Source organism: Sapajus apella, unplaced genomic scaffold (assembly GCF_009761245.1).
Source record: "Sapajus apella isolate SASKATOON/1434 unplaced genomic scaffold, GSC_monkey_1.0 scaffold99, whole genome shotgun sequence".
NCBI classification, from domain to species: domain Eukaryota; kingdom Metazoa; phylum Chordata; class Mammalia; order Primates; family Cebidae; genus Sapajus; species Sapajus apella.
Window position 1 is genome coordinate 131,437 of NW_022437039.1, and position 12,969 is coordinate 144,405.

Genomic DNA, 12,969 nt, shown 5'->3' on the forward strand with positions numbered 1-12,969 from the left:
CTTCCTTCCTTCCTTCCTTCCTTCCTTCCTTCCTTCCTTCCTTCCTTCCTTCCTTCCTTCCCTCCCTCCCTCCCTCTCTCTCTCTTTCTTTCTTTCTTTCTTTTTTTGAGATGGAGTCTCGCTGTGTCCCCCAGGTTGGAGTGCAGTGGCTCCATCTCAGTTCACTGCAACCTCTGCCTCCCGGGTTCTAGCCATTCTCCCACCCCAGCCTCCTAAGTACCTGAGATCACAGGTGCATACCACCACAACCAGCTAATTTTTGTATTTTTAGTAGAGACAGGGTTTCACCATGTTGGCCAGAATGGTCTCAAACTCCTGACCTCAAGCGATCTGCCCACCTCAGCCTCCCAGAGTGTTGAGATTATAGGCTTGAGCCACAGCACCCGGCCAGGTGTGAGGATTAAATGGGGGTGAAATTCCAGCACTTAGTCCTTGCTGGTGATCCTCAGCATGGCCACCAAGATGACTCACCTGCATGCTACCCTGTACTTCATCCTCACAGCAGCCCTATGAGGTCACACCATTCATAGATGAAGAGGCCAGGCTCAGAGAGGCGAAGTCATTTGTCTGTGGGTGCACAGCAGAGCCCTCATCCCAGCTTGCCTAGCTCTCAGCCTCAGTCCCTCTTGGGAAGTTTGTGTTGTTTTTGTTTTTTTCAGAGACAGGGTCTCACTCTGTCACCCAGGTTGGAGTGCAGTGGCATGATCATAGCTCACTGCAGTCTTGAACTCTTGGGCTCAAGTGATCCTCCTGCATCAGCCTCCTGAGTGGCTGGAGCTACAGGCAGGTGCCACCATGCCCTGCTAACTTTTTTATTTTTTGTAGAGATGGGGTCTTACTATGTTCCCTAGGCTGGTCTCAACTCCTGCCCTCAAGCAATTCTCCTGCCTTGGCCTCCAAAAGTGCTGGGATTTGGGTCATGAGCCAGTGTGCCTGGATTTGAATATCTGAATCTGGTGCAAAGTCTCCTCTGGACCCAAGATTCCTGGCCTCCATCTCCCTGTTGGGCTTAAGAGTCCTGGCCACCCAGCACACAGGGGCCCCCAGCCCTCACCTCACCCTTAGGCTCCCTGCCAACTCCAGGAGAAAAATGAATAGGAGAGACAGAGGGGCCTCAGGGAAGCCCTGGGGAGACTGGTACATGACTAGTTAAGGAGGGAGGGATCGGCTGGGTGCGGTGGCTCACTCCTGTAACCCCAGCACTTTGGGAGGCCAAGGTAGGTGGATCACAAGCTCAGAAGTTCGAGACCAGCCTGACGAACATGGCGAAGCCCTGTCTCTACCAAAAATACAAAAATTAGCTGGGTGTTGTGGTGGGCACTTATAATCCCAGCTACTCAGGAGGCTGAGACAGGAGAATTGCTTGAACCCAGAAGGCAGAGGTTGCAGTGAGCCAAGATTGTGCCACTGCACTCCAGCCTGGGCAACAGAACAAGACTCCATCTCAAAAAAAAAAAAAAAAAAAAAAGGGGCGGGATCGGCTGGGCACAGTGGTTCACACCTGTAATCCCAGCACTTTGAGAGGCTGAGGCAGGTGGATCACAAGGTCAGGAGTTCAAGACCAGCCTGGCCAAGATGCTGAAACTCCGTCTCTACTAAAAATACAAAAATTAGCCTGGCATGGTGGCACACGCCTATCATGGCAGCTACTCAGGAGGCTGAGGCAGGAGAATTGCTTGAACCAGGAAGTTGGAAGTTGCAGTGAGCCCAGATTGTGCCACTATACTCCAGCCGGAGTGGCAGAGCAAGACTCCTAACCCCCCTCCAAAAAAAGAAGGGACGGATGGTCACCCAGCCTCACCTGCTTTCCAGCCTGGCCCCTAAATAAGCCAGCTTCCCGGATGCTTAGTTTGGAATGACCTCCTCACCTTTCCATCCACTCACTGAGCCCCGGGTGATTCTGAGTCTTGGCTGGGAGTTGAGGAGGGGCCTTGTCCCTGGGGAAGCCTTCTCAGATCTCACAGTGCCTTGGGCAGTCTCAGCTGGGTATCCAGAGGCCAGGAGAACCCCACTCTCTTCCCTGCCTTCCCCAGAGGTAGCCTGGTAGAAATAACCTAGGTCCAGACCCAGGTGCCTCCAGGCTTTTATGACGTGTGCTCAATTCGTGAACAGTAGGTGGTATTGTTTGGAGCATTAAAAACCTTTATATAAAATATTTCACAGTGAATCCATTGTTATGCGACTTGTTTTTTTGATGTAGGCTTATGTTTCCAAGTGTTTCCTCCCACTTATGAAAACAAAAAAATCACGTCGGGCATGGTGGCTCACGCCTGAATCCCAGCACTTTGGGAGGCAAAGGAGGGTAGATCACAAGGTCAGGAGATCAAGACCAGCCTGGCCAACATGGTGAAACCCCGTCTCTACTAAAATACAAGAAGTAGCTGGGTGGGTGACACGTACCTATAATCCCAGCTACTCGGGAGGCTGAGGCAGGAGGATCGCTTGAACCAGGGAGGTGGAAGTTGCAGTGAGCCCAGATTGCGCCACTGCACTCCAGCCTGGCAACAAAGCGAGACTCCATCTCAAAATAAATAAATAAATAAATAAATCAGGCAGGTTGAGGTAGCTCAGGCTTGTAATCCCAGCACTTTGGGAGGCCAGGGTGGGTAGATCATGAGGTCAGGAGTTCAAGACCAGCCTGGCCAAGATGGTGAAACCCCATCTCTACTAAAAATACAAAAATTAGCCAGGTGTGATGGTGGGTGCCTGTAATCCCAGCTACTTGGGAGGCTGAGGCAGGAGAATTGCTTGAGCTCGGGAGGAGAATTGCACTCAGCTGAGATCATTCCATTGCCCTCCAGCCTGGGTGACAGAGCGAGACTTGGTCTCAAAAATAACAACAACAACAATAAAAATAGCTTTGGCTGGACACAGTGGCTCACGCCTGTAATCTCAACACTGTAGGCAGAGGCAGGCAGGTTACTTGAGGCCAGAAGTTCAAGACCAGCCTGGGCAACATAGCAAAAACCCATTTCTACAAAAAGTACAAAATTAGCAGGGCACAGTGGCATGTGCCTATAGTCCCGGCTACTCACAAGGCTAAGGCAGGAGGATCACTTGAGTCCAGGAAGTAGAGGCTGCAGTGAGCTGAGATTGTGCCACTCACTGTACTCCAGCCTGGGTGACAGAGCAAGACCCTGTCTCAAAAGAAAAAAAAAATTGGCTTTATTGAGGTAGGCATTAGCTTCCTAGGGCTGAGGTAGCAAAGTGCCACACCAGCCCGGGAAACACGGCGAGACTCAGTCTCTACAAAAATAAAGAATAATCAGTGGCACAGGCCTGCTGTCCCAGCTGCTTGGGAGGCTGAAGTGGGAGGATCCCTTGAGTCCAGGAGGTCAAGCCTGCAGCAGTGAGCCATGATTGCATCACTGCCCTCCAGCCTGGGTGACAGTGCGAGGCCCTGTCCCAAACAAAAAAAAGGGAAACCAAAGAAACCACCAACTGGGCTTACACAACAGAAAATTATTGTATCACAGTTCTGCAGGCCGGAAGTCTGAACTCAGGGTTGGTGCCTTCTGGAGGCTCTGAGGTCAAAGCTGCTCCATGCCTCTCCCCGGCCATGGGGACTGTAGGGACTCCTCAGTATTCCCTGCCTCCTGCTGCATCAGTCCAGTCTCTGCCTCCACTTTCACATGACCTACCCCTCGAGGTCTTCTTCTCGGTCTGTAACTCAAATTCACCCTCTTTCATAAAGATGCTGGCCATTGCAGGTGCGGTGGCGCGTGCCTGTAGTCCCAGCTACTCTGGAGGCTGAGGAGGGAGGATCGCTTGAGCCCAGGAGTTCTGGGCTGTAGTGCGCTATGCCGATCGGGTGTCCGCACTAAGTTTGGCGTCAATATGGTGACCTCCCAGAAGCGGGGGACTGCCAGGTTGCCTAAGGAGGGGTGAACCAGCCCAGGTTGGAAACGGAGCAGGTCAAAACTCCCGTTCTGATCAGTAGCGGGATCGCGCCTGTGAATAGCCACTGCACTCCAGCCCGGGCAACATAGCAAGACCTCGTCCCTTTAAAAAATAAAATAAAAGTGGGTACTACTTTAAAGAAGGTGCAAAAAAATAAAATAAAGTAAAATAAGTTTTTTTAAAAAAAACAAAAAAGATGTGGGCCATTGAATTTAGGGTCCATCCTAAATCCAGGATGATCTCATCTTGAAATTTTTAACTTATGCCTGCAAATACCCTGTTTTCTTTTTTTCTTTTCTTTTTTTTTTTTTTTTTTGAGATGGAGTCTCATTCTGTCACCCAGGCTGGAGGGCTGTGGCGAGATCTCGGTTCACAGTAACCTCTGCCTCCCAGGTTTAAGCGATTCTCCTGTCTCAGCCTCCCAAGTAGCTGGCACCACAGGTATGCGCCACCACACATGACTAATTTTTGTATTTTTGGTAGAGATGGGGTTTCACCATCTGTACAGGAGCTCTCAAACTCCTGAGCTCAAGTGATCCACCCACGATGGCCTGCCAAAGTGTTGGGATGACAGGAGTGAGCCACTGTGCCCGGCTAGACCCTATTTTCAAATAAGACCACATTCTTGTGGACCTGGGGTTAGGACTTGTAAGTATCCTTTTTTTTTGGGAGGATCCTTCTTTTTTTCTTTTTTTGGAGACTGAGTCTTGCTCTGTCATCCAGACTGTACTGCAGTGGCGTGATCTCGGCTCATGTGGGTGGGAGACCCCATAGGTGCTGAGGCAGCAGTCAGGAGCCTCAGCCTGTTCCCATCTAAATAATGAAGAAATAAATAACTAGAGATATAACCATACTAGTTATTCATAGGTAATCTTAGTTATTCATAGGTAATCACTAAGATATATATATACTAAACATAATCTTTTAGTAATGCCTCTCGGGTCGTGAAGTGTGAACCTAAGGTGACATTGTGAAATAAGTGACCCTAAGGCAAGACGCCTTAAGTTCTCTGTCACACCCATGTAAAGGCTGCTGGAGGGCGCCTTGGCTGTGTGGTAGCGCCAGCGCTGGGAAAGTGCCCGCTGTTTAGCAAGCTACGGAGGGAGACGTCGGAGATGTGTCCTTCCTCAGAGCAGCAAGGAGAAAACTCTGCTCCCCCAAGCTCTTGCGGTAGGCCTATGACTGTCAGGGAGACCCAAAGACATCCAGGGGCTTACTTGTCTCTATGTGGTGCTGGGCTTCCATGGTCACACTCCAGGTCCACTCTCATGTTCCACTTCTGTACCTGATTCCTCTTTTCCTTAGAAGAGATAATCATTAAAAGTAACACAAATCTTAATGTCTTTGTTCTTTCTTGACAAGTATGGAAAAGTGCTGACGCATTATATTCCTTCCCTTGTCTCGGCTACTTGAAAGTCTTGGACCCCTACCTACATGACGCCTGTCACTGACCACCAATGCCCCACCCTACCAACCCCGCCCCCTGCTTTGTACTCAATAAAAGAGCGTCCAGGCACTTGGAGCCACTGCTGGACTCCACGCTTTGGTTGGTAGTGGACCCCAGTGCCCAAACTCTCTCTTGATCTTGGTGTCTTGTGTCTTTATTTCCATAGTTTCTCATCTCCTCACCAGTAGAGAGGGCCTCACAGGGCCCTGTGGGGCTAGACCCTACAGGCTCACTGCAACCTCCACCTCCCGGGTTCAAGCAATTTTCCTGTCTCCTGAGTAGTGAGATTACAGGTGCGCGCAGCCAGTCTGGCTAATTTTTTTTCTTTCTCTTCTTTTTCTTCTTATTTTTTGAGACGGAGTCTCCCTCTGTCGCCAGGCTGGAGTTCAATGGCTTAACCTCGGCTCGCTGCAAACTCTGTCCCCTGGGTTCAAGCAATTCCCCTGCCTCAGCCTCCCAAGTAGCTAGGACTACAGGTACCTGCCACCACACCCAGCTAATTTTTTGTATTTTAGTATAGAGGGGGGTTTCACCATGTTAGGCAGGATGGTCTCAATCTCCTGCCTTCGTGATCCGCCCTCCTCAGCCTCCCAAAGTGCTGAGATTACAGGCGTGAGCCACTTCGCCCAGTCTTAATTTTTGTTATTTTAATAGAGATGGAGTTTCACCGTGTTGCCTGGGCTGGTCTCGAACTCCTGAGGTCAGGCAATCTGCTGGCCTCAGCCTCCCAAAGTGCTGGGATTACAGGCGTGACCCACCTCTCCCAGTCGGGGGACACACAATTTAACCCACTACAAGGAATACTTTACATATAATTAAATTCATCAATTTTATGTCTTTCCGTTGATGAGTTTTGACAAACACATTTGGTAATGTAACTACCACTACAGTCATGATGAATCACCTCAAAAAGTTGTCCTTGCCCCTTTGCAGTCAATCTCTTTCCTCACCCCAACCCCTGGCAACCACCACTCTGCTTTCTTTTTTCCTTTTCTCTTTCTAACTCTCCAGGAATTGGAGGCTGCAGTGTGCTATGATGGAGCCTTCGGATAGCTACTGCACTCCAGCCAGGGCAACACAGCAAGACCCTGTCTCTGTGTTTCTTTTGAGACAGTCTCTTTCTGTTGTCCAGGCTGGAGTGCAGTGGTACAATCGGCTCACTGCAATCTCTGCCTCTAGGGTTCAAGCGATTCTCCTGCCTCAGCCTCCTGAGTAGCTGGGATTACAGGTGTGCACCACAATGCATGCTAATATATATTTTTTGAGACAAAGTTTTACTCTTGTTGCCCAGGCTGGAGTGTAATGGCGCGATCTCGGCTCACTGCAACATTTGCCTCCTGGGTTCAAGTGATTCTTCTGCCTCAGCCTGCCGAGTAGCTGGGACTACAGGCTCCTGCCACCACGCCTGGCTAATTTTTGTATTTATGGTAGAGATGGGTTTCTCATGTTGGTCAGGTTGGTCTTGAACTCTTGACCTCAGATGATCCGCCCACCTCAGCCTCCCAAAATGCTGGGATTACAGGCGTGGGCCATCTCTCTCACCTGGCCTTTTTTTTTTTTTTTTTTTTGAGACCCAGGCTAGAGTGTAATGGCTTGATCTCAGCTCACTGCAATCTCTGCCTCCTGGATTCAAGTGATTCTCTTGCCTCATCCTCCGGAGTAGCTGGGATTACAGGCACCTACCACCACGTCAGGCTAATTTTTTACTCTTTTTTAGTAGAGACCGGGTTTTGCCCTGTTGGCCAGGCTGGTCTTGAACTCCTGACCTCAGTTGATCCACCCACCTTGGCCTCCCAGAGTGCTGAGATTTCAGGTGAGAGCCACCTTACCCAGCCCTATTTAGTTTCATTTACTCTTAAATAGTCACCTTGCCTTCTTCTGTGTCTTTCGGGCATTCACATTTGAAGAACTCAGGCACTTATTTCTGAAGCGTTTCTGAGGCCATGCCCAGTGGTTTATTCCTGTAATCTCAGTGCTTTGGGAAGCCAAGGTAGGAGGATCAGTTGAGCCCAGGAGGCTCAACAGAGGCTGCAATGATCTATGATTGCACCGCTGGACTCAGGCATGGGTGACAGAACATGACCCTGTCTAAGAAAAAAATATTCCTGCGATCTCTCTAGGATGATGCATCTGGATTGAGCTTGTGTTTACTAATCACTCTATAGCGTTCCATCCAATGTTTAAACTCCTAGAAAAAAAACAAAACAAAACAAAAAGAAGGTGAAAAATAAACAGAAAAATCCCCCAAAACACAAAGAAAAGGCCAGGCGAGGTGGGTCACGTCTGTAATCCCAGCACTCTGGGAGGCCAAGGCGGGTGGATCACCTGAGGTCGGGAGTTCCAGACCAGTCTGACCAACATGGAGAAACCCTGTCTCTACTAAAAATACAAAAAATTAGCCAGGTGTGGTGGTACACACCTGTAATTCCAGGTACTTGGGAGGCTGAGGTAGGAGAATCACTTGGATCCAGGAGGCAGAGGTTACAGTGAGCCGAGATCGCACCATTGTACCACTCCAGCCTGGGCAACAAGAGCGAAACTCCATCTCAGAAACAAACCAACACACAAACAAACCCCTACCCCCCAAAAAAATACCACAAGGAAAAAAAACTAACAAATGAACAAGCAAACAAACAAAAATAAAATAATACAATACAAAAAAACATCGGGGCAGGATGATCTGAAGGTCCTCTGATTCGAAGGTCCTGGTGCTCTCTCCCTCACCCTAGAGAGAAATTTACATTAGGAAAACCCTGGCTGGTTGGAAGGGACCCTCATCCCACTTTATCCCCTAACCACAATAAAAGCCTCTCCTTGAATTGCTTGAACCCCTGAGGTGGAGGTTGCAGTGAGCCAAGATCACGCCATTGCACTCCAGCCTGGGCAACAAGCTCCGTCTCCAAAACGAAAAATAAAAAGAGGACTGGGTGTGGTGGCTCATGCCTGTACTCCTAGCACTTTGGGAGGCCAACGTGGGTGGATTGAATGAGCTCAAGAGTTCCAAACCAGGCTGGGTAACATGGTGAAACCTCGTCTCTACTAAAATACAAAAAATTAGCTAGGCGTGGCAGTGCAAACCTGTAGTCCTAGCTACATGGGAAGCTGAGGCAGGAGAATTACTTGAACCTGGGAGGTGGAGGTTGCAGTGAGCCGAGATAGATCCACTGCACTCCAGCCTGGGCGACAGAGAGAGACTCCATCAAAAAAAAAAAACAAACAAATTTGGGGCATAGGGTAAATCACAAAACATCCTTCTATCTGCAGAGGGTAAATTTCTCTTTATTTATTTTATTTCCATATGAACAAATGCTTCCTATCCTGCAGAGCATCAATTTCATTCTGTTTTTGGTAGAAATGGGGTCTTAGAGCTGCGCATGGTGGCTCGTGCCTCTAATCCTAGAACTTTGGGAGTCTGAGGCGAGTGGATTGCCTGAGCTCAGGAGTTCGAGACCAGCCTGGGCAAAATGGTGAGACCCCTGTCTACTGAAATCCGGAAAAAAATTAGCTGGGCGTGGCAGCGTCCACCTGTAATCTCAGTTACTTGGGAGGCTGAGGCAGGAGAATTGATTGAACCCCGGAGGTGGAGGTTGCAGTGAGCCGAGATCGCACCACTGCACTCTAGCCTGGGCAACAAGAGTGACACTCCATCTCAAAAAAAAGAAAGAAAGAAAGAAAAAAGAAATGGCGTCTCAGTATGTTGCCCAGGCTGGATCTCTCAAATTCCTGATCTCAAAGGATCATCCTGCCTTGGCCTTCCAAAGTGCTGGGATGAGAGGTGTGAGCCACCACACCCTAGCTAGAGCTCGAATTTCATCTGGGCCACACCTGCCCAATAATTGGCATTGTCAGACTTTAAAATTTTGCCAATCTGATGACAAACATGGAATCTGTTATGGAATAAATTGTTGGACCGGGGGCGGCGGCTTACACCTGTAATCCCCGTAATCCTGGCACTTTGGCAGCCTGAGGCAGGAGAACTAGTTGAACCTAGGAGTTCAAGAACCCCTGAGTGACATAGTGAGAACCCGTCTCTACCAAAAAAAAAAAAAAAAAAAAGATGGGGATGGTGGCTTGGGCCAATAGTCCCAGCTACTTGGGAGGCTGAGGTGGGAGGATTGCCTGAGCCTAGGAGTAAGACTCTGCCTTAAGCCGAGATCGCGCCAGCGTACTCCAGCCTGGGAGACAGAGCAAGGCTCCGTTCCGCCCCCACCAAAAAAAGAGTTCGAGACACCTGGGGGGACCGTGTGGGGAAACAGCAAGAAGACGCCCTCTGCCCGCCCCCGAGGAGGCTTCAGGAGATACCCGCCCCGCAGGCACTTGATCTTGGCCTTCCAGCTTCCAGAACTGTGAGAACGTAAACTTCTGGTTGAGCCTCCCAGTCCGTGCTGTTTTGTTCCGGCGCCCCAGCGAGCGGGCACGGGATCGCCGTGTTTGCCTTTGCTTCTCCAGCTCCGCATCCTGCTGGCTGCTTTTGTGAGCAGCTCGGCGGCGGACCCCCAGCTGCTCCGGGACTGAGCAGTTTAACTCATACTCGCCCTCGCCAGGAAGCCTCCCGCCCGCTTCCTCCAGTTCCTTCCCCAGCTGCCGGGCCTCCTAGCCCCGTGCTGAGGGCGCGGGAGGGGGCGGCTCGCAGACCCCCAGGTCTCTGCTTCCTGGATCGCCGCCGCCCACCCATCCACTCCCCTGTCCCCGGCTCCCAGCACAGACCTGAGCTGTGGCTTCCGCGCAGAGGTTGTTGCATTTAAATGTCTGGCACCTGGGGAGAGAGGCGCAGTCGCGGAGCAGCTCCTGCCCCCGGGACCTAGAAGGGCTCAAACCCCCGCGTGCCGAGGGCGAGCCCGGCGCGGAGCCCACGTGGGCTGGGGCCGGAGTATCCCGCCCCCTGGCAGTCGCAACCGCGCACAGCTGGAGCTGGCTGGGAGGGCGGCGGGCCGGGACCCCGCGGGGAAGGAGGCTTCCTTCCCAGCCTCCAGCTGCCCGGAAATCCCCCCAGCTCTCAAAAGACCAGCACCATGAGGTCCTAGGGGAAGAAGGGGGATGGGATAGGGGGATGGGGAGGGCTAGCCGAGCCAGAGGTCCGGGACGCCCTCTTCCCGCCGCGGGACTTCGAGAAAGCAGAAACGAGTCCTGCCCCGGGGAGTCCCACAGGAGCGGGGATCTGGGAAGAGAAACTTGCGGACGACGAAGTTGAAGCAGTGGACCCCCCCACCCCCGGGGCGTCCTCCGCCGGAGGAGGGTCCCTGGGTCGGGGCGGGGGCCACCGCTTGGCCCGCCCCTTGTCGCTGGACGTCCGAAGATTGGGCCATTTTCCTTGCCGCGCCCTTACTGCTTATCCGGGTGCGCCCGGCCCGCCCCACCCAGTTCTCTGCTCTAGCCGGGAGAGGAGGGGCAGCCGGCGCAGCGCCCCGGGACCCGGAGAGCCCGCCGCGGCGAATCCGGACCTCCGCCGTTCCTGCGCCCTCTCAACCGTGCTGGGATTCCCGGGCCCACCCGACCCAGCGGCTTGACCCGGGACCTCTTGTACCCTCCGCTGACTCCACTGCGCGCTTCCCGGGACCCCCGGACACACCCAGCCCTCCAGTGCATCCCTCCCTATTCCGCGCCGGGTGCCCCTGACCCTCTTCAAGCCCGGATCTCCTCCCCCAAGTCCTCGGGGCGGCGCCGGCCAGACCCCCTTCGAGCCCCGCAGACGGCCGGAGCTGAGGCTCGCCATGCGGCTGCAGGTGCTGCGGTTGCGGCTGAGACTTGGGCTCCTAGCGCTGCTGCTGCCGCTGCTGCTGCCGCCGGCCCGCGCCCCGAAGCCCTCCGCGCAGGACGTGAGCCTGGGCGTGGTGAGCGCGGGGTCAGCAGGCTCCTGGGATCTGCAAGGAGGCTGGGAGAGGGAAGCTCGGCCCGGACTCCTGGGTCCCAAGGCGGCAGGAGCCAAATTACAATATCCAGAGTGACCGACGATGGGATCTGGGCGCCCAGATTCTTGGGTCTGTCGGGAGGTTTGGGGCTGGGATTTGGAGCTCTGGAAGGGAGCTGGGGCGAGGAGCTGAAGTCCAGACAAAGACTGGCAAACTAAGGATTGAAGCGAGGACCTTCAGAGGGGAGCAGGCGGACATCCGGGCTGGGGCCGTGGGCTCTGGATGCCTGGGAGGGGCAGGGCTGCTAGGATGGTGGTGGGCAGGGATACCCCATGCTTTTCACCCAGCCCGCTTCACCTGTCCCCTCCGATGCCCTAGGAGTGGCTGACGCGCTATGGTTACCTGCCGCCACCCGACCCTGCTCAGGCCCAGCTGCAGAGCCCTGAGAAGCTGAGCGATGCCATCAAGGTCATGCAGAGGTTCGCGGGGCTACCAGAGACCGGCCTAATGGGTAGGTGGCCCCCACCCCTCCCCAGCCCTGCTCTGCACCCAGCCTGACCACCACCTAACAGTCTCAGACCTCAGCTGCTCCTCGAACACGGAGCTAGGAAGATGCTGCTCTCAGGCCCCAACCCCAGAGGGTCTCAGGCATTTATCAAGAACCTGGTGGCTTATGCCTTAATCCCAGGCTTTGGGAGGCTGAGGCTTGAGGATTGCTTGAGGCCAGGAATTTGAGACTAGCCTGGCCAACAAAGCCAGATCCCCATCTCTAAGGATTTTTTAAAACTTAGCTGAGTGTAGTGGCATAGGCCTGTGGTCCCAGCTACTCAGAACACTGAGGTGGGAGGATTGCTTAAGCCCAGGAGTTCAAGGCTGCAATGAGCTATGATTGTACCACCTCATTCCAACCTGGGCAACAAATGGAGACAAACATGTAACAAAATAGACTTTGAGCATATCTCAGATGCCACGCCCTTTCAGGCCCCACTGGTATAGTGATGAATAAAGTAGATAAGGCTCCTGTTCTCATGGAGCTAACTTTCTCAAGGGAGAGAGAGACAGATCAAGAATATAAATATGCAAGATAATTTCAGATAATGGTGAGTGTTTAGAAAAAAGTAAAATGCAATTGGCATCGAGGAGCTGGTCTGGTTAGGGCAGGTCTCTCTGAAAGGTATGTGAGCTGAGATAATAGCTAAGAACCAGCCACGGGAAGGTGTGGAAGGAGAGTGTGCCAGGCAAGTGCAAAGGCCCCGTGGCACGCACAAGCTGGTGTGCCTGGAATGAAAGGAGCATTGAAGAGCTCTTGCGAGAGGCCTCAGCCAGGGGCCATGAGAGGTGATTGGTGTTGATTTCAAGGGTAATTAGCAACTCCCAAGCGTTCTCAGAAGGGAAGCAACTTGGAACTGGGTCTGACTTGCTTTTTTTTTTTTTTTTTTGAGACGGAGTTTCGACCTTGTTGTCCAGGCTGGAGTGCAATGGCATGATCTTGGCTCACCGCAACTTCCACCTCCTGGGTTCAGGCAATTCTCCTGCCTCAGCCTCCCGGTAGCTGGGATTACAGGCATGCACCACCATGCCCAGCTAATTATTGTATTTTTTTAAAGTAGAGACGGGGTTTCACCATATTGACCAGGTTGGTCTCAATCTCTTGACCTCGTGGTCCGCCCATCTCGGCCTCCCAAAGTGCTGGGATTACAGGTGTGAGCCACCGTGCCCGGCCTTTTGAGATAGAACCTCACCCTGTCACCCAGGCTGGAGTACAGTGGTGCA

General features: G+C 52.5%; 2 protein-coding genes across 7 annotated transcripts in view; one reads left to right on the forward strand and one right to left on the reverse strand.

Moving 5' to 3' along the window:
• The window catches only part of BICDL2 (BICD family like cargo adaptor 2), a 24,324-nt gene extending 13,796 nt beyond the window's left edge, over positions 1-10,528 (reverse strand). Inside the window, exons 1-3 of one of the 3 annotated variants that reach the window (XM_032257884.1) lie at positions 10,055-10,528; positions 7,215-7,435; positions 5,118-5,200 (exon numbers count right to left, since the gene is read on the reverse strand). The gene's annotated coding sequence lies outside the window, so the exon portion shown is untranslated. Of the gene's footprint in view, positions 1-3,451; positions 3,761-5,117; positions 5,582-7,214; positions 7,436-10,054 lie in introns of those variants that run through there. The other 2 variants (XM_032257885.1, XM_032257886.1) reach the window with 2 other exon arrangements.
• MMP25 (matrix metallopeptidase 25) overlaps positions 6,652-12,969 on the forward strand; it is a 16,877-nt gene continuing 10,559 nt past the window's right edge. For 2 of the 4 annotated variants that reach the window (XM_032257888.1, XM_032257889.1), the window contains exons 1-2: positions 10,644-11,178; positions 11,575-11,707. In XM_032257888.1, coding sequence (XP_032113779.1) covers positions 11,059-11,178; positions 11,575-11,707 — 253 coding nt within the window. In that variant the 5' untranslated portion in view covers positions 10,644-11,058. Of the gene's footprint in view, positions 6,689-10,643; positions 11,179-11,574; positions 11,708-12,003; positions 12,714-12,969 lie in introns of those variants that run through there. The other 2 variants (XM_032257891.1, XM_032257890.1) reach the window with 2 other exon arrangements.